The sequence below is a fragment of the Rattus rattus genome, chromosome 10 (genome assembly GCF_011064425.1).
Source record: "Rattus rattus isolate New Zealand chromosome 10, Rrattus_CSIRO_v1, whole genome shotgun sequence".
Lineage (NCBI taxonomy): Eukaryota > Metazoa > Chordata > Mammalia > Rodentia > Muridae > Rattus > Rattus rattus.
This window is the reverse complement of record NC_046163.1, coordinates 430263-450297: the sequence shown is the minus strand read 5'-3', so window position 1 is coordinate 450297 and position 20035 is coordinate 430263. Positions and strand designations below refer to the sequence as shown.

The 20035-nt window shown below is 49.4% G+C and overlaps 1 protein-coding gene across 1 annotated transcript; it reads right to left on the bottom strand.

The window, feature by feature from the left end:
• Window positions 1-988: 988 nt before the first annotated feature.
• Window positions 989-19828, bottom strand: Rnpep (arginyl aminopeptidase). The gene is made up of 11 exons (XM_032915055.1): window positions 19030-19828; window positions 15027-15167; window positions 13820-13968; window positions 10807-10923; window positions 9968-10203; window positions 6861-6974; window positions 5959-6071; window positions 5670-5778; window positions 3950-4174; window positions 2448-2590; window positions 989-1385 (listed from the first exon to the last, which is right to left on the bottom strand). The coding sequence occupies exons 1-11, from the start codon at window positions 19474-19476 to the stop codon at window positions 1227-1229; spliced, it is 1953 nt and encodes a 650-aa protein (XP_032770946.1). The 5' UTR covers window positions 19477-19828; the 3' UTR covers window positions 989-1226.
• Window positions 19829-20035: the final 207 nt, after the last annotated feature.

Here is a 20035-nt window from a genome sequence, read left to right as displayed (position 1 = left end):
TGCAGAATGAGGCGGAGAAGCCTGATGCTCTCTTCTCAGACATCCTCAGGAACATAGCTCCATCCTCAGTCCCGGAAAAGCACAAGCTGACGCTACAGGATTCCAGCAGAGCCAAGGGGGTTGGTGAAACAGGACACACAACTCCTGATGCCCATGCTATGAATTATGAGTGGAAGTCTGATGGTGGAGGTCCCGGCACTCGGCAGGCAGAGGCAGGCAGATCTCTGAGTTCGAGGTCAGCCTGGTCTAGAGAGCAAGTTTCAAGACAGCCAGGGCTACTCGGAGAACCCCATCTCAAAAAGCAAATGAAATATCGACAGGTCTCAGGACTGACAGGATAGATGTGAAGGGGAGGGAAAGAAGGGGCCATGGGACAGTCCTGAGAGAGCTCAGCGGCCACATCAGCTGTAAATGTCCGCTCCCCTCCCTTGCGCTTCTGGGCCCTAGAATCTTTTAGCTCACAGCTGCCTCTGCTGGTGAGGCCGAGGCCTCGTCCCACCTCCCACCTGGCTTTGTCAGGGGGAACCTCAGATTTTCCTCCACCTTTGTGTAAGGAAGGCAGAGCCACAGGTGAAGCCTGGGGGAGGCCAGCTCAAAGTTTAGAGAAGGCAACTTAAACCTATCTTAGCACTCTCTCACGACACTTCCATTCTCAAACCAAGATGCTAACTGCTTCCGCCTCCATGTAGAACCAGGAAATCAGTTACAGTCACTCACCAGACCCTGCCAGTCCCAACCCATTATAATAGTAGTGGGGATCTGGGACAGGGAAGGCAGAAGGATCACCACAGGTTTGAGGCTGGTCCACATAGTGAATTCCATGGAACCCATTTGGTTGTATAAGAGAAGCAACTTCCACAAGTTGGCCTGTGACCTCCACATACATGTGTATCACGGCACCAGCACACACACACACACACACACACACACACACACCATTTCTCAAACATAAAAGTAAGTGAGTCAGTCTCTAAAACTCCAACTCATCTACTTCTTGCTTAAAAACATTTATTCAAAGAGAAAAAGAATGACATTTTATGCTCTGCAGCCCGGTCTAAGGGGAGCATGGGAGGCCCTTCTAGAACTCTCAGGACTCTCTAGACCAGAAGCTGCCACCACGGCAGAGACCCAAACCCAGAGAACAGAAACTCCGGGACGCTGACTTGAGAACATGAATTTGGGAAGGAACAATTCTTCAGAAAGGCAGGGACCACCCAGGTGAGCCTCTAACTGCTCTTGGGCGCCAGGATCTGCTGGACATAGTTGACCACGTTACTGTGGAGCTGGGAAGCGGTGGCTGCAAAGGTGTCCTTGGCGAGGGTCCGGGCCATCTCGCTGCCACCCATCATGGCATGGTACAGTGGCAGAGTGTACTTCTGCTTTCCCTGTAAGAAACACAGACACCTGTCCTCAGTATCGTGCCCAGTGGGTCTGCTCAGTCCACCCCCTCCAACAGCAGCCATGGTCTGAGGACAAAAGAGGTGTGGGGGTCAGAGCGGGGGAATGAAGTGCTTCCGGTGAGAAGTACTGATTTTGGCATCTTCTAGGGGGTGGAGGGTGATCCTGGGAAATAAAGTTCAACGTGAACCCCAAACCATGGTAATGAGGGCCATATACAAGTACAAGCAAGAACCAAAAAAAAAAAAAAAAAAAAACTTCCTAGGGGGGGTTGGGAATTTAGCTCAGTGGTAGAGCGCTTGCCTAGGAAGCGCAAGGCCCTGGGTTCGGTCCCCAGCTCCGAAGAAAAAAAAAAGAACCAAAAAAAAAACAAAAAACAAAAAACAAAAAACACAAGTACATGCAAATGACAGGTTGACATGACAGGACTACAAACTTTTGGAAAGAAAGCCAAAACCCAGGGCCATGTAAGGTCCATCTGCAATCAAGCCAACAAAACCCCCAGGAGTCAAATTCACATCACTGAGCTCCAGAGGCTTGGCAACCAGCCAGAGGGTTCAGAGGACCTCCACACAGACCCCACGACAGAAGAAGCCATCTGGGCGTTGCTTCGGATCCACTCAGTCCCATCTTGCTCTGGAGTTGAGGATGCTCAGTTTATAGGAAAGCCTTCTGCCCTCATGGGTTACTCTCACGGGAGTCTGCTGGTGCTAGAACTCCTCCGGGGAACGGGGACCTGGCCCTTCACTGACCTCCTTTGTTCTTTGGCACGACCAGTCCCGTTGCCCTCTTCCCAGTTTCCGGTTAGCTCTAAGGAGCTTCATCCCCTTAGACTTCACCAGCCGATCTCCACAAAGCTCCCTAAACCTGCAAACTTCTCTTCCCACAGGACGAAGCTTCGGGGAGTTACACCAGCATGGCGTGAGCAGAGGGTCACTTCGCCTGAAGCGCAGACCCACAAGGCTCTCCTGGCTCCGCACACAGGAAGACCTCGGGGATGATAACGGAGGTCCACAGCCTGTGAGGGGACCAGAGATGTAACTACCCACCTGACTCTGCAGGAAGTCCTTCACTTTCCAGAACTCTTCTTGGTGGTCATTCTTAAGGATGATTTGGCCCCATCTTAGCCGTAACTCAGCATTCTGAGCACTGGAAATCTTTGGGTAAGTCTCCCCAAGTTTTTTCACGTTCCCTAGGAAAGATGAAGTGACAGGCTATTGGTGACCAGCTAAGGCTCATTCTCAGGGGGCCGCTGAGTGTCTGTCCTCATTCCCTCCAAAAGCACTGGCGGGAACCTCCAGGCGCTTCCCTTACCATTCACTGTCCCCATCCATTCTGCTCTTGTATCAGCACGATGATGCTGTAGTACCAGGTCCACCTTGATTCTAAGGCTCTCCCATAAAATGCCCTTAATTTTACTCCGGACTCTCTGCTCTTTTCCTCACGTTCTCCCCTACCATTATTCTAATAAATGTGGATCCAGTTTTGAAATCCAAACATGTTCAGTTACTTATTCTCAGTATGAAAACTCCTATGTCCAGAGAGGTAACTCTCACGGGGATTTGATGACGATTACTTCTGACTGGGAACCAGCAAAGCATCAGTGGGTCTGACAATGGAGCTGGGGAGATGGTTCAGTGGCTGGGAGCGCTTGTTGCTTTTCCAGGGGACCTCAGCTCAGTTCCCAGCATTCATATCAGATGGCTTTCAACAACCTGTAACCACAGCTCTAGGGGATTTTTTCTTTTCTTTTCTTTTTTTCGGAGCTGGGGACCGAACCCAGGGCCTTGCGCTTGCTAGGCAAGCACTCTACCACTGAGCTAAATCCCCAACCCCAGCTCTAGGGGATTTAACAACCTCTTCTGGCCTCCGTGGGCACCCATACACACGGGACAGACATACAAGCATACTTCAATAAATCTTTAAAATAATTTTTGGGGCTGGAGAGAGGGCTCAGCAGTTAAGAGCACTGACTGCTCTTCCAGAGGTCCTGAGTTCAATTCCCAGCAACCACGTGGTGGCTCACGACCATCTGTAGTGGATTCCGATGCCCGATTCTGGTGTGTCTGAAGACAGCCTCAATATGCTCATATAAATAAAATAAATCTTTTAAAAAAATAGAAAATTTAAAAAAACCTTTTAAATAAAAAGTTTGGGTGACTAGGTTCAGATCTTAGCCCGACCGTTTAGTAGTTGTTTCAGTTACTGGTGCCGTCCTGATATAATCTCTGTTACCTGGGGATTAAGATCATGCTATCCCGTCACAGACTAATCAAGGGGATTAAATGGCCTAACAGAAACAGAGTTTGCAGAGGGCCCTGCAGACCAGGGCTCTGATGACTGCCAGACTTTACTATTTGATCTCTGTGACACTTGCGTGTGTGACCTTCAGCGCTCTGATGGCATAGTCTTGTGAAGTATCTGCCTTTCTTCTACCCTGGAGTCACTTAGAGGCCAAGTCACTTCTGAGTGTCCTCTGACCTCTGACACGAAGCTGTGCACCCAAGCAGCCCGGACGCACGGTGACAAGGAGGTGACCCACTGTGTTTACCAGGAGGGAGAGGAGACTTCTGCAGGATCTTATCTAGGAAGTAGACAAGCTGGTAGGTCTTCCAGGTAGAGATGGCCACAGCCTCGATGGCTTGCATGTCTGGCTCTGAGGCCGCCCACAGCTCCGCCAGCTCTTCAGCTGGCTTCATGAGTGAGTCCCCAGGGGAGAGGTCGGGGAGGTAGGGGGGCCAGCCAGGGGTGTTCAGCCATCGGTTGAACTCAAAACCTCATAGGTAAAAGAGAAGAGGACACTGTCAGGACCCTCCCACCAGTCACCATGTCCAGTTTCCTGAGCTTGCAAGTCCCATTTCCCCAGCTTCGAGGTCCTGGCTAGGGTGGCATCCTGGAGACGCTCAGTGAGACTGGACAGTGCCTGTTTCTACTATGAGACTGGTTTTTGCTTTAAAATTCACACCTTGTCATCAGGTGGCAGACGCAGGTGTGGCTAAGCTCAACACTGGTCCCCAAATCCTAATGGCATGGTGGGTAAGCACCAGGGACCCAAGCCTGTGCTGCTTAGCTGCCCACCGTAGCTCTACCATAAGGCTCTGGAAGGCCGTGAGCATATTACTTTTTACCTCTTGGCGCCTCAGTTGTTTGTAAAACGGGGGTGCTAGGCCCTACCTTAGTTGACAGTTGTGGAGATTAAATGAGCAAATACACATTAAAAGCTTAGCGTACTGCCTGGTGCATAGTAAGCACTCAGTAATTATTAACTATTATTCCTTAGTCTCATGACCTTGAAATCCAGGCCTCCAACCAACTGCAGGACAAGGTGCTACCAAGCCGAAACTGACTTCACCAAACCAACCAGAGTGATTCAGAGTTCACATCCCGACGAGGGGTGTGTCTAACTAAGGCACTGTCTGAGCCACGTAGGGGACGTCCTCTCTGCTCTACGAGGAAGTAGCGCCTCCCTGTGCTGACATCAGAGTGGTGGCCAGGATGTCCTTTTGCTCACAGCACCCAACAGACCTCACTGTGAGCTCAGGGCAGAGGTGATGGCCCGTTGCTGTCCTGCTTCTAATCTGGGTGGCAGAGGTCACAGCAACCCTCTGAGAAGAGCCAAGAAGTCGGTCTGTCAATGCTTCTCTGTCCTGAGACAAGGTCTCACGCAGCTCACGTACACTGGCCTTGAACTCACTGGAACTGAGGGTGGCTCCTCAACCTGATCCTCTTGTCCCCACCTCCCCAAGAGCTGCGGTTACAGTCACGCTCGAAGTTTTTTATTTTGTTTGTTTTGACTTGAATGCACCATATAACCCAGGTTGGTCTTAAAGTTATGGTTATTGGCTGCCTCAGGCTCCAAAGTGCTTAAGTTCAACTTAAGAAGAGATTTTTTTCATTTGCTTTTATGGTTGTTTTTTTTTTTTGGGGGGGGGGCGCGTCAAACCAGGTCCTCATATATGACAAGCAAGCGTTCTACCAACTAAACTACACTGCCAATCCAGGAAGTTGAAGTCAGTCAGTCTGTCAGTCTGTCAGTCTGTCTCTCTTTCTCTCTCTCTCCAGATTGAGTCCAGGGTCTTGTACACACTAGACATAGCCTGGCCCATGGAACTCCACCCCGGCCACCCCAGTCTTTCTACGGAACAGGGCCTGGGTCCTGGGCTGGCTCTCCAAATAGCAATTCACCAGGAATCTATGATGCCATGTTTTCCTGTCTCATCTTGCGCATTCTCTGAGTTCTTGGAAGCTAGCAGTCCAGTTTCTCTGCTTACCTGGAATGGAATCCACTCCCTTCTTCTTCAGCTCAGGGAAATACTCCAGGTAGAATTCCAGAAAGTCTTCAGCCAAGATACTTTGGAACTTAAACTCATCTACATAGGCCTGTGAGGAGGGAGGTGGTTGTGTCCCTGGCCACCCTGAGGAGCAGAGCCCCCACCATCTCTCAGGCCCTCTCTGACCCCTTACCTCTTTCGGTGGTGCCCCCTACCCCTACCCTAGCATTCTGACCCAGCTGCTTTACCTGCTCCTTGTCCTTCTCCCCACTTGGAGAGTTGACTGTACCTTGAGAAACTTGTCAAACTGTTCCTGATCACCCACCAGATGGGCCAGGTATGAGACAAAGCAGTAACCTTTCTCGTAGGGGGTTTCATTGTAGGTGTCATCTGGGTCAACACCTGGAGAGGACAGAGCAGACAGGACTGAGTGGAAGCACCTTCTCTGCCTTCAGATTACAGACTGACTGCTGGGCGTCCAGACTACACCTTCCCTGGTACAGCCAAGGTTTCTAGGCCACCGATGGTCCCTCTCATGGCACATCAAAGGTGATAGCAGAGGGTAGGTAACTACAAATCTAAGGCAGGGTCAGGGAGGCCAGTGGCTCAAAGGGGCTAGCACATTTCTTTGGGTGGAACCTTAACTTATTCTTAGGGCTAAAAATGCTCAGACTTTTAAGTCCTGTTGGTCACCATCTACACAGTCAACCTCCCAGGTGTTTTTACAACTGTCCTGGACTTAAGCTAATCCCCAATGTACAAGAAGTTCACTTTACAGTCAGTGGCACCAGAGGACACACGCTTCAGTTGCACAAAGGGGTTTTAGGTTAGTCACACGTGAAACTAAAGAAGAATGCTAGAAAGCAGGAAGTCTGGAGCTGACAGGTGCGTGACCTTGGGCAAGTCACTGAATTTGCCTTGTTCTGTAACTGGAGGCTAACACACTTTACAAGCTGCACTTCTGGGACAACGGAAAAAAGGAACGGGAGAGTGCCTGTGCAAAGCAACGGCCAAGTCACTAAGAACTTAGTGGCCGAAATGGTTGTGTTCAGTCGGCCTACAGAACGGGAGATGACCAGAGCACTCTAGTGGCCTCTTATTCCAAGAAAGCATTCTGACACGAGGCTCGGACTAACTTGGGGGCTCCAAGCATAATTTACTGGAGGGGGGAGACAGAGGAGCCTTCTGGACCTGGTTCGATCTTCACCCGAAGCTTGTTGAGTGGGTTTTCCTCTCCAGACACATCCATGTGCTGCCGTAGCAGAGCCCTCCCCGTTGCGGCCTCCAAGCAAGTGTAAGCAGCTCCTGGTCCAAGACAAACACAAACCCCAAGTTCAACACATCCATGTCCTCCCCGACAGAGGTGCTGTGCTGTCCCCTTGTGGTCTGAGGTTCAACAGCATTACCTCCCAGAGTGACACAGAACATGACTCATCCTCTCCCTAGCTCTCTGATAGAGGTCTGGTTAACCTGGCCTGTGGGTCTCTCCCACAACGGCTAGAGGAACCTTCGCTTGTCAACAGGAATGGATGTATTTTCATTTTTAGGTAATAACTTGGTCTCTGTGAAACTTAAAATAGTTTTCCTCTGATGATCCTGTTGTACAAAAGAAACCATTCACCTTCAAAAACATCAAGCGTCTAGCCTGGGCATGGTGGCAAGGCCTTTACTTATCCAGCTCCAGGGTCCCTGTGAGTTTAAAGTCAGTCTGGTCCACATAGGGAATTCCAGGGCTACATAGTGAGATCTTGCCTCAAAAATAGGAAAAAGGAAAAAAATTAACTGTCTTTTAAATTTCCTCCTGGCTTTAAAAACAGTACCTTGGGAGCTGGTGGCGTGCTTCAGTGGGTAAAGGAGGCTGCCACCAAGCCCTCATACCTCCAATCAGTCACCAAGATTATTAGAAAAGGAGAGAAGCCATTCCAGAAAGCTGTCCTTTGACTTTCCTACAAACACTGGGGTACGAGCATATGCACACACACTTCGACTCTGGCGCTCACTGCATGTTCTGACTCTGAGCCTCCCTTGGCCTCAGTTTTTTCTTCTGAACAATGGGAAAATAAAAATGTACTATGGGATTCTCGTGTTTTAGCTCTGCTAAGCTAAACTCACTATGTAGTCCAGGCTAGCCTTGAAGTCTGTTCAGGCACCATGGCCAACCTGCTTTTTTGGTTTTGTTGTTGTTACTGTTTTTCCTTTGTGTGTGTGTGTGTGTGGCAAATGGGAGGACAGTGAGTGAGAGGAACTCAGAAGAAAAAAATGTGTAGCCTAGGCTGGCCTTGAACTCATAATCCTCCTGCCTCTGCCTCCCTCAGCAAATACTATGTAAGTGTGCTACCACAACTGGTTGTTTTTCCTTTTTAGGACAGCATCCTATATATGACCCTGGCTGGACTCAAACTTGTGACCTTCCTGCTTTAGTCCCCCAGTGCTAAGGACTCACAACTGTGAGTCACCATGCCCTGTTTGCCATAGGATTCTTTATGGCTGATTAAGAGATTCACAAACAAAATCTTGCTCTGTGTACTTTGAGTAAGAGTACAGCACTGGTCAAACTTTTGGGGACGTAAAGGACAGCACACACTGAAAGTCTTTACCCTGTTCAGACCTTGAGGTGGTGTTTCTTTTTGTTTGTTTTTTTTGTTTTTGTTTTTGTTTCTTCAAGACAAGATTTCTCTATTATCCCTAGCCGTCCTGGAACTCTTGCTCTGTAGACCAGGCTAGCCCCGAACTCACAGAGATCAGTCTTCCTCTGCCTCCTGGGTGCTGGGATCAAAGCTGTGTGCCACAACCGCCAGGGGGAGAGGCGATGTTTCTAACAGTCTTCCTTACTGAAGTCTTCCGAGGTATGCACTGACAGGTGTGTATATAAAAATGGTTGTCGACATATTTCTTTTTTCTTTTGAGACAGGGTCTCCTGTAGCTTAGGCTGGCCTCACTAGCCTTGGCCTTCTGAGCATGAGGGTTATGGGCATGCACCATCGTGCCCAGAGACTCATGCATGTTAGGCAAGGACTCAACCACTGAGCTAGTGAACTATATCAATGGCCACACCCCGTGCCCTGGCCCTCAGTACTGAGGATCAAACTCCAGGCCTTATGCATGCCAGGCAATCACTCTACCAAATGGGCTACGTTACCAGCCCAAACCCTATTAAATGTAGTGAAAAGTTTTGGGTTTTTTTTGTTTGTTTTTTTTTTCTTTTCTATTTTTCGGAGCTGGGGACCGAACCCAGGGCCTTGCGCTTACTAGGTACTCTACCTAAAGCACTCTACCACTGAGCTAAATCTCCAACCCCTAGTGAAAAGTTTTTAAACTCTTTTTTTTTTCTTTAATGCTTTGAATTATTTCTAAGAATTAAATTTTTTAAAACATTATTCTCAAGCTAGTTTAAAACCACTGATGTGAGCAAGGAATAAGATAGCATATGACTTTAATCCCGGTACTCAGGAGGCAGAGGCAGGCGCATCTCTGGTCTATACAGTCAGTTCCCGGCTAGCCAGGGACGCACAGTGAGACCCTGTCTCAAAATAAAAATAAACCAAGCCGATAGACGTTTGATCTTTCATACTCACGTACAGAAATCGAGCCTTTAGGAGGTAGAGGCAGGAGGGAGGAGTCTGACCTGGTTTATTAGGGAGTCCAGACCAGAAGAGCCTACATAGCAAGAACTTGCCCGAACCCTGCCCTTCAGTACTGGAGGTTGGACCCAGGAAAGCACTTTGCCAACTGAACAGATGGACTGCAATCCTCAGCCCAAGACCTGTCTCAAAAAAGCCCCAAAGTGCTGGGCACAGGGGCTGCACAGCTTCCATCCCAGAACCCAAAGGGCAAAGGCAGGCAGACTGGTGATCTGTGTGACGTCGAGGCCAGCCTGGTCTACACACAGTAGCTTCTAGGGCAGTCTTCTGTGAGGTTTGTCTCAAGCAACACAAAAACAAGCAATATAAACAAAAGAAAAATTAAAAGGGGTTGGAGAGATGGCTCAGAGGTTAAGAGCTCTGACTGCTCTTCCAGAGGACCTGGCTTCAATTCCAGCACCCACACAGTATCTCACAACACCTGTGACTCCTGTCCCAGGGGATCCGATGTCCTCTTCTGACCTCCATAAGGACCAGGCACACATATGTTGAACATGCATGCATGCAGGCAGAGCAATCACACAATGAAAGTGAACAAAGAAAAAGCCACAGTCTTCTGCGTAAGTCCCGCCTCCCTTCACACCCACCCACACGGTGGGACCACAGGAGCAGGGACTTGGAAAACGGAGCCAGGGGCTTGGAAGGAGGGCTCCTTACCGAACAGGATGGTGGAGATCCTCCTCTGGGCATACATGGTGAAGCCTTCATTGAGCCAGAACTCCCCCCAGTTGGCATTGGTGACCAGGTTCCCAAACCAACTGTGGGAGATCTCGTGGATGATGACGTCGGCTAAGGAGCGGTCCCCTGCTAGCAGGCACGGGGTGACAAAGGTCAGGCAGGGATTCTCCATTCCTCCAAACGGGAAAGATGGTGGCATAAAGAGTAAATCATATCTGCCAAGAAACTGAAGTCAGGGGAGGCCCTGACTCTCCAGAGCAGACCTCACTTCCCCATCCTCCTCAGACCCAGAGCTGCAGCCACTAAACACACAGGCCTTGCTGAAAATGAGGCTTGGGCCTTGGGGTGCCTCCCTGGGAAGCACCCCTGCCTTCATGCTCGCTCGCTCTCTGCAAGGCAGGGGAGCCCTGCTTTGCTCTCCTCCCAGACCAGCTGTGAGCATGCTCTCAGCGCCGTCACAACTACCACCCCAGAGGCCAGCTTCAGGTCATAAAGACCAGCCTGAGTCTCCAAGCCTGCAGCTTGAAGACTGTAAAGTAACTTCCCACAGAGAGGAAAGGCACAAGGCCCTGGGCTTTCTCCACTCTCCCCACCTCTAGCCTGGCAGTGCGTTTTAATGACTTCAAAAACCGTTCCTCCCAGATCCCTTTAGCAGCCTCAAGGAGCCTGGCTCACCCCTTCCTCTTTGCTTCCTCCTCTCCTGCATTTCTGGGATGAGGAAGCCTTGCTCTAGGAGACAGAGGAAGGGAGAGAGCCCCAGGAGTGTGGAGAAACAGCTACTCGCTTTCACGAAACACATCCATTAATTGATACCACACCTTCCCCAAACATAGGGTCCGAAAAGCTTCTCTCCTGTTGCCAGAAATTCTTCTATGACCCCATTGTATTCTTCCTTGGCGGCTTCAATCAGGCAGGGCTCTGCCCACACCCGGCTCCTAAGCACAGAGAGGCAGAAGACTGCTCAGAGACTGCTTCGGCCATGTGAACCACAAGTAGAATACTAGCCTTGGTCCCATATTTGAGCCAATGCGATGTGGCCATGTGGCCAGTCACTCACACAGGAGAGACAAGATCAGACCCTTTGCTCAGCCCCAAGAGGCTGCCCGTCACACCTGGGTATGAGAACCCAAGATTGCCTTAGGGAGGGGCCACACACGCATACACACACACACACACACGCGCGTACACACACACACACACACACGCACACACAAATAAATGTGCATGTAATTATGTAATTTTAGAAATTAAAAAAAATGGCTTAGAACAAACAGAAACAAGCCTGTGTATAAATAAAAGTGGTGTGGCAAAACAGGTGTGTTTACAGGTGTTCAATGTACGGTCCCTTCAACTTTTTATAATTTGATTTTCTTCAGAAAAATTAAGAAATAGTGAACAAGGTGGCACACATCTATAATACCAGCGTTAAAATTTTTTATTCTGTTTATTTATGTGAATGCATGATGTGTATGTGCATGTGAAAACATGCACGGCACAATGTGTGTATGTGGAGGAGTCTAGTTTCACTGTGTATGATTCACTTCGATTGTCAGGCTTGGTGGCAAGTACCTTTACCCAGTGAGCTGCCTTACTGGCCCTTATAATCCCAGCATTTGGAAGGCTGAGGCGTGAGGATTGAGAGTTGGAGGCCATTCTGGGCTCCACAGGAAGACCCTGTCTCAACCAACCAACCAACCAACCAACCAAAGAATAAAGATGAGAAATCAGAAGTGAAGAGAGAGAAACACCACCACCAGGAAGATATGGTCAAACAAAGTCAAAGCTGAGAGAGTCAGGATTTGGCCAAGGCCACGGACTCCAGGGATGAGCTGACACAGAGATTAGGGACTCCCGAAGCCAGGGCCTGCACCTGGGGTTTGCATAACTAGTTTGTCATAGCTGGTCATCCCCAAGAGGATACAAATATTATCAACCTCACTGAGTCTGGGGAACGATTGAGAGGGACCATATACAAAAAACGGTCACTGGGTTCCACCCCTTGCCTTCTACCCAGTATGCTCTTGTGGTACCAGGACCTGGGATAGGAGGAACATTGTGCCAGAACCCTCGTGTGTTTAACGTACAGCACAAGGGATGTCCACCTGATGGGGGATAAAGAAGTCATCATCACTACTTTACTTCTTTTGGTTTTGTTTTGTTTTTTTGAGGCAGGGTGTCGTGTAACCCAGGCTGCCCTTCACCTCGCTGTGTGGCTGAGGAGAACCTTGAACTTGGGAATCCTCCTGCCTCCACTTTGTAAGTGCTGAGATTACAGCACTGTGCCACCACCCTTGGCTTATGCATCACACAACCAGGGCTAACTAGTGCGTGCAAGGCAAGCATTTTATCAACTGAGCTACACCCCGCAAACCATCGTCAGCACCAGTTAAATGGACCACGTGACCGTGTTTGACATGCTTTTGAGTCAATTTCTTATGCAGGGTTCAAAAGAATATTTTACGGTATGCTTTCTGTCATGTGACATGGATTCTGACATCTTCCCACCGCCCTTATGACCAATTCATCCGCTGTCTTGTTTCATTTGAAGGTCAGGTCTCTCATTTTGTAGTTCTGGCTGGCCTCAAACTCACAGAGATGCTATTGCCTCTGCTCAGAGTGCTGAGATCCAAGGTGTACACCACCACACAGTCTGCTTCATACTTTTATAAATAGAACGTTCGTTAGAACAAACACATCCTCAAACCACTGGTCTTTCCTTATCTTGCAGAGTTTTCCTCTGGTGGCAAAGACGACCTCCCCGTCTAGGAATATGATAAGACCTTGTCTTTCGAGATTGGCATGGTTGTGTGGAGGATACAGCTCAGGGTAAGAGTGCCTGCCTAGCATGCTTAAGGTCCTGGGTTTGACCCCAAGCACACCAAAGTAACAACAACCAGGGCTAGCGCTGTTGTAAATGTGTGTGCTGGAGGCAGGTCAATGGACGCCTGCTTATTACGCTACCTGACACCTAGGAGCTAACTTAACTCATGATGCCGCTAGCTCTGCAGAGCCCTGCTGTACAACTTGAGCTAAGGAACAAACAAGAGAGGCAGCAAAGAGGCCTGTACGGTGCAATCCAAGCTTTGATCCTTCCACAGCAAGATTAAGCTGCAGAGAGAAATGATATGACGATCTGAAAAAAAATCTATTCTTCTGGTTTTAGATGGGATTATTTATTCTATACAGCCCCCCTGGCTGACTTTGAACTTGAGACTTTCTCAGCATCCCTAGTAGCTGGGGTTGCAGATGTGTGCCCCTGTGCCCAGCTCATGGCCGACATCCTTGTCTCAACAAACTGTACAAAATACCCTTTTGCCTCCACTGAGTCCATCTAGCATCTTGACAGTCTATGTCTAGATTGAGGGACAGAGAGGACAGTCTGTCTCCCCTTAGAAGGATGCAATAAGATCCAGGTCGTTAATTTGCAGAACTCAACACTAGAGGAAACAGGTTTGGGCACAGAGGTATACACGGTGGCTAGAAGAAACTTAGTACTTAGTTACTAATCGAGATCAATCTTCTAGAGCTTCCACCTGAGCGCCAATATCACGTGACTGAGCGGCCGCCTTCACCCACGAGACTCCACCTCAGCTCCAGCAGCTGCTGCTGTGCCAGCAGGACTGGGGGTCTCATTGCTTAGACACGGAAGGAAGGAAAAAGGAGGGGTAGGGAGGAGGAAGAGAGAAAAGCTAGAACCTCTAACAACCTACTTAGCACCTGAAGACAGCGGACACGGGATCCCACACCGCCCCAGGAGCCATTTTATCAGGACCACTGGGCCGGAGCGGCCCCCACCTCTGGGGGGTCAATCCAACCTTGCCTGTTTCTTACCTGGGACCAACCTCAGCTGAAGCCAGATCTCCAATGGCCAAAGCTATCAGATAGGAGGGGATGGGCTGGCTCATCTGGAAGAAGAACTTATTTGGTCCTCTCCTCTCCCATGTGCTTGCACTCATCACAGCTGTGAAGCCATCTGGAACCTGGCAACAGAGAAGATGTAGGATACCTCACCCGGAAAGCCTTTGCATGTTTGTCTATTGCTTTGTTCTTTCTGAGGCCAAGTGTTTCTATGCAGCCCTGACTAGCCTGGACCTTGCTGTGCACACCAGGCTGACCTGGAACTCTGGATGGTCCCCCTGCCTCTTTCTGGCTGCTTGAGTTACATAACCATGCCCAGCAAAAAGACCTCCTTTGTCTAACCTGAAGGATAGTATGATCAGAAACCAAAACAGTGACAGTGATGACTCACTCAGTCCATCCTGGAGAACATGAAGACTTCAAAAGCTTACCCTGATGGGATTTGAACTGCGTAAAATTTCTGTCAATGGACGAGGCCTGATAGCACATGCCTTTAACACCAGCAGCTCAGGATCTCTGAGCATCTGCGGTCAGCCTGCTCTACACCTCGAGTTCCAGGCTAGCCAGGGCTACACGGTAAGATGCTATCTCAAGGGGTTGGGGATTTAGCTCAGTGGTAGAGTGCTTGCCTAGCAAGCACAAGGCCCTGGGTTTGGTCCTCAGCTCCGGGAAAAAAAAAAAAAAAAAGATGCTATCTCAAACATCCGAAATGGGAAGCTTTACAAGGGAAGACTTCAGAGATTCCACTGGATGGATGTAGTAAGTTGCCAGTCAAAATGGGACCTGATGGGTCTGAAGTTACGTTCTGTCTCTATCTTTCTCTTAGACAGGGTCTGCCTAGATGGCCAAGGTTGGCATTGAACTCATGATTCTTGCGTCTTTGCCTCCTAAGGGCTGAGATTATAGACCTGTACTATTGTGCCTGGCCTGTTTTTTTTTTTTTAACATTAAAGAAACATTTATTTTAATATGATTTAATTATATGTAGGGATGTGTGTGTGTGTATAAATAAAGGTGAACATGAGGTGCTAGGCCCCCTGGACAAAGGAGTCATAGACAGGTGTAAGGCACCTGATGTGGGTGCTAAGAGCTAAATTAGAGTCCTCTGGGAGAACAGAAGCACTGAGACACCTCTCATTCACAACCTCCAGGGCAAACATACCGAGTTAAGTCACCTCACCTCAACAAGAGCCGAATATGTGCATTTGATGGCTGGGGTGTCGAAGCAAGGGAAAAAGGCTCGGTTTAAGACCGCCTGACCCTGGGTATACACAAAGGGTTTCTTCTTTCCTGCCGTCTGCTCAGGAGCTAACCAGCAAACCTAAGAGAGAAGAGAGAGGCAGTTCAGAACAGACGGATCACGAACGGAGGAGAAAAGGAGCTGGCTGACACAACAGGACATTTCATAATCACTAAGACCTCCCGGCCGGCCAATCTGTCCCTGACCGTCCTGTCTGAGTGTGTGTTTAATCTACTCTGGAATAGGCCGTGGTCTCAGGCCCATGTCACAGGGCAGACACTGCATTCCCACTGGATCCCATGGGTAGCTCAGGAATCCTATCAGAGCCTCAGACTGAGATCCGGTCCTCCCCTGCGTCCTTCTAGCTGAAGCAGTTTCCCATCTAACCAGAGTAAGATGTTGCTTGCTTGTTTGTTTTGACAGGGTCTTAATGTAGCACATGCCCGGCCCACGTTTTATTTTACTCATGAATACTCATGAGGTGGTAGCTCATTACTGTATGCAGTCAGGTGACTCCTGTTCTCTCCCATGTCTGGGTATGGCATTTCTTCCAGTGATCCTTTAGAAAAGCAGGGCGACACAGACCTTGTATTGATAGAGGGATGGTGAGATGTCTGATGCACTTCGTTTCTGGTAAACCGGAACAACCTAACTGCAGTGCAAGGATATTTAGTCAAAGGCCGGCTTTCGACCACCAGTTGTTCCCAAGACACAACTGTAGTCTTCTCAGTTACTCCAGACCTCCTTTCTGAGTGCCCAGGGTTATGACCGACGTTGTAGTTGTCTATCAGTAAGAAAGTCAAGGCTTTATCACGAAAAGAGACCTACCTTACTTCTGCCCATAGCAAAAGGAAGCCATACACAACATGGGTAAAACTGTTCATGTGTGTTTGAATGAACGTGTGCCCATTTAAAACTGAAGGATGGATTACACTATCCCAGGAACGTTTCCTAGGTGAACTAAAGGTGTCTGATCAGACCTTTAAGGGCAGGCAAGAGTCAGATGTTGGAAGGAAAGGCAGAGGCCTTTCTCTAGCAGGTGAGAGAGGAAAGGCAGGGCTGGATGCAGGTTCTGGAACTGCGCAGGCTCTGGGTAGACTGGTAGGAGGCAGGCCTGAGCAGGCAGAAGGAAGGACTTTGAAAACAAGGATCTAAGACACTTCAAAGATGCATAAGGAAGCCACACTGGATGTTGAATATTTCTTTGCCTGCTTTTTTTTTTTTTTTTAAATGATTTTATTTACTTAATGAATATGAGTACACTCTGTCTTGAGACACACCAGAAGAGGGCATCAGATCCCATTACAAATGGCTGTGAGCCACCATGTGGTTGCTGGGAATTGAACTCAGGACCTCTGGAAGAGCAGTCAGTGCCCTTAACCGCTGAGCCATCTCTCCAGCCCTCTTTGCCTGCTTTTGCTCAAGTAAAATAAATGTAATTAGTCTTCCAATAAATACAGGGTAGGGTGGAAGACAGGAAGTGACACAGAGAGAGCTGAGGAATACTAATGTAGTGGGGTCAGTGAGGTAGACCCCAACATTCAGACGACGACACGGTGTTGTTACTACACAGACTCAATACTGTGTGATCCCAGTGGTGCTTCATCTCTGGATTTCACTGCTGCAATGTACAATTCCAGTCTAATCATCTAGTCCTGGAGGAAAAAAAAATCTGAAAACTTTCAGTAGAAGACAGCTCTATAACATACCTGAGCAGCACTCCCCCAAACTGTTAAGATCATAAAAAACCAAGAAAGTCTGACAAACAAAGATGGGCAGCTGCACAGCCAGCTACAATGGGCTGCTCTGGCTGGGCTCATGAATCCGAAAAGGAAGTAGGTAAGAAACGAAGATCTGGGTAAAGCCTGCAGAGACTTGCTATACTGACGGTCGGTGTGTGCCGCTGCTGACTGGTCAGATGCTAATAGGGAAATGGAAATTGTGGGAGACACCTGAGCAGCGGTGTACCATTTGCCCAGTGTGCTGTTAACCTGCTGTACTGGCTGGTTTCCTGTGTCAACTTGACACAAGCTGGAGTTATCACAGAGAAAGGAGTTCCAGTTGAGGAAATGCCTCCATGAGACCCAGCTGTAAGGCATTTTCTCAACTAGTGATCAAGGGGGGAGGACCCAGCCCATTGTGGGTGGTGCCGTCCCTGGGCTGATGGTCTTGGGTTCTGTAAGAGAGCAAGTTGAGCAAGCCAGGGGAAACAAACCAGTAAGTAACATCCCTCCATGGTTTCTGCATCAGCTCCTGCTTCCTGACCTGCTTGCGTTCCAGTCCTGACTTCCTTTGTGATAAACAGCAATGTGTAAGTATAAGCTAAATAAACCCTCTCCTCCCCAACTTGCTTCTTGGTCATGATGTTTGTACAGGAATAAAAACCCTGACTAAGGGGTTGGGGATTAGCTCAGCAGTAGAGCACTTGCCTAGCTTAGCCAAGGCCCTGGGTTCGGTCCCAGCCCGAAAAAAGAAAAAAAAAAAAAAAAAAAAAAAAAAAAAAAACCCTGACTAAGACATCTGCCTTCGGATGCTATTTTAAATTTGCAGTCCTCATGCCTCAGCTTCCTAAGTACTGGGACTCCTGGCAATGTACCATCCATCATGCCTGGCTGGTATTGGCGCTTATAGATAGAAAGTTCACCGAATTGTGTCAAGTGCCCTGAGCATCTTAGGACAATAACTGACTCTGCTGTTTGACTTAAAGATGGGGGAGAAATAATGAACAGAGTTTCCTAAGACGCAAGGCACTTGACAAAATTCGGTGAACTTTCTATATAAAAGTACCTGATACCAGCCAGGCATCATGGCACCTTGCCAGAAGTCCCAGTACTCAGGAAGCAGAGGCAGGAGGACAGCAAATTCAAAATGGATTCTGCTGTTAACTTTGCCACCTTTCGAGTGCGCAGATTTAGGGAGGGTTTAGTTTTCCAATCCTGTTTAATTTCTAGCTCCCGTTGAAAATTAGGACTCAAGATATAGCACAAAAAGCAAAGATGTTTCCCAATGTTAAGCTTCCCTCCTGGCACCAAAGGGAACTTGACTTTGCCTTTGGTGCTAGGTTAAACCGCGGTGCTTTAGCCTTTCAGTTTCCCTAACAAGTTCCAACTCAAGGCTCATTTCTTCCTCCAATCAAAGGAGGAAGTCAAGTGCTCTTTGGGTCAGTAAAGGGGAACTGTTAGCTGGATAGGCAAACTCCTCAATTGTCTGCAAACAGCTTTGGTGAGCCTTGTAACCCAGCCTAAGGCTGTCAGGCTTACAGATGTCTGCTACATAGTTACCTTAACTTCCAATGTTTGTTCTCTGAAAACCTTAAAACTTGAAAACCAACCAACAGTTACTGAGAAGACCAAATTATTATAAAGCCTAGAGTACTCATTACACATTCTCGTTCTTGCTCGGATTCTTTTAAGTCAAATGCAGGATTTCAAAGGAGGAAGCAAAAATGATTATTTAGGCTTCACGGGCTGTTTAAACCTGTGCAACCAAAAGGGCATGCTTGCTTTCACAAGAAAGGATCCTGTCAGCAACCAGGTAATTAATCAACACTGTCCAGGCTCCAAGGATTATAAAACAAAACAAAAAGCAAAGTTTGTGTATCCAGTTTCTCATCCTGAAAAGACACACAGGATAGCGGACGAGTCGATTTAACACGTGGATGACAGAAACAATGCAGGGCAATCTAAAGCAAATAATCCGGACAGAGGCCAGGGAGGCAGGAAGGAGCGGCAGGAGGAACACAGCACGGCTGGAGAGGTTCGAGCCCAGGAATGGGGAATAGGGAGCCAGAATTCAGAGCCGGCTGCTGGGGAGGGGAATCTGCGCCCAGGGATGTCCCGTGGAAGCTGCAGGACCAGGTTTCCTGCTCTCTGGCTCTGGAGCGGCAGGCTGGCCAAGGGGGCTGGGAAAGGCCGGTGGCCCCGGGCGCACGGCGCACACTCACCCCTGGTCCTTCTCCGACGCGGTAGGTGAGCTCCAGCCGGAAGCGCTCAGCGGCACAGCAGGGCTTCGGAAAGACCACGCACAGGGCCTGGCCATAGTGCGAGAAGGGCTGTGTGTGGAAAGGCACGGGCTCCGTAAGCGGCTGCTGCTCTCCGGGCTGCCCCCGCAGCACGGTCGCTGCCATCACCTCCAGGCAGCTGTGCGAGTCGAGCCGCAGCTCCGAGGCGCCCTCCGGCAGCAAGCAGCGCAGTTCCAGAGTCGCCTTGCCGTTCAGTCCGCGGCTCCCCGGACCCGGGCCCGGAGGCCCGAACTCGGCCCGCAGGTCCAGGTGCAGGTGCAGGATCTCGAAGGCGCGGAAGCTGGAGGCCGAGGCCACGTCCACGGCTTGTGCGGAGTGAAGCGGCCGCCGGGCCGCGCTGTGGCAGCTGCTGGGTCCGCTGCTCTCCATGGCTCTTAGAGCGGTTGCTCACCCGCCAGGAAGGCCGGTCGCTCCTCGGGTCCTGGCAGGCTCCGCCTCGAGGCGACGCGCCACCATGCGCCCCGCCCCCGAGGAATGCGAGCGGCCACCGCCCCTAATCCCCTGGGGTTGTCTCCTCCCTTGTGGCACGCAACCCCTCTTCCAGCTACACACAGGTTCCCCCTCCCCCACCCTCTGCTGTGGTAGATCGCCCATCATTCCAGGTCAGCTTTACGGATTCCCCACCCTCTAAGCAGTCAGCAGGCTGCAAGGAGAACAGAACCTGGATGAAAGGGTTCTGGAAGGACCTTTTTTATTATACTTTTGTGTCAGGACCAGAGACATTTTATTGTTCTGTCGTTATATATCTATAGTTTCCCACCCAGCTTAAATTTAGTTGTTTCTATCTTTTTAAAAAAAATGTGGATGGGTGTTCTCCAGCGTGTATGGATGCCCAGTGGCCGCAGATGTCAGAAGAGAGAGTCAGAGTCTGAAACTGGAGTTTCAGACCTTGTAAGTTGTCATTTGGGTGCTGGGAACCAAACCAGGC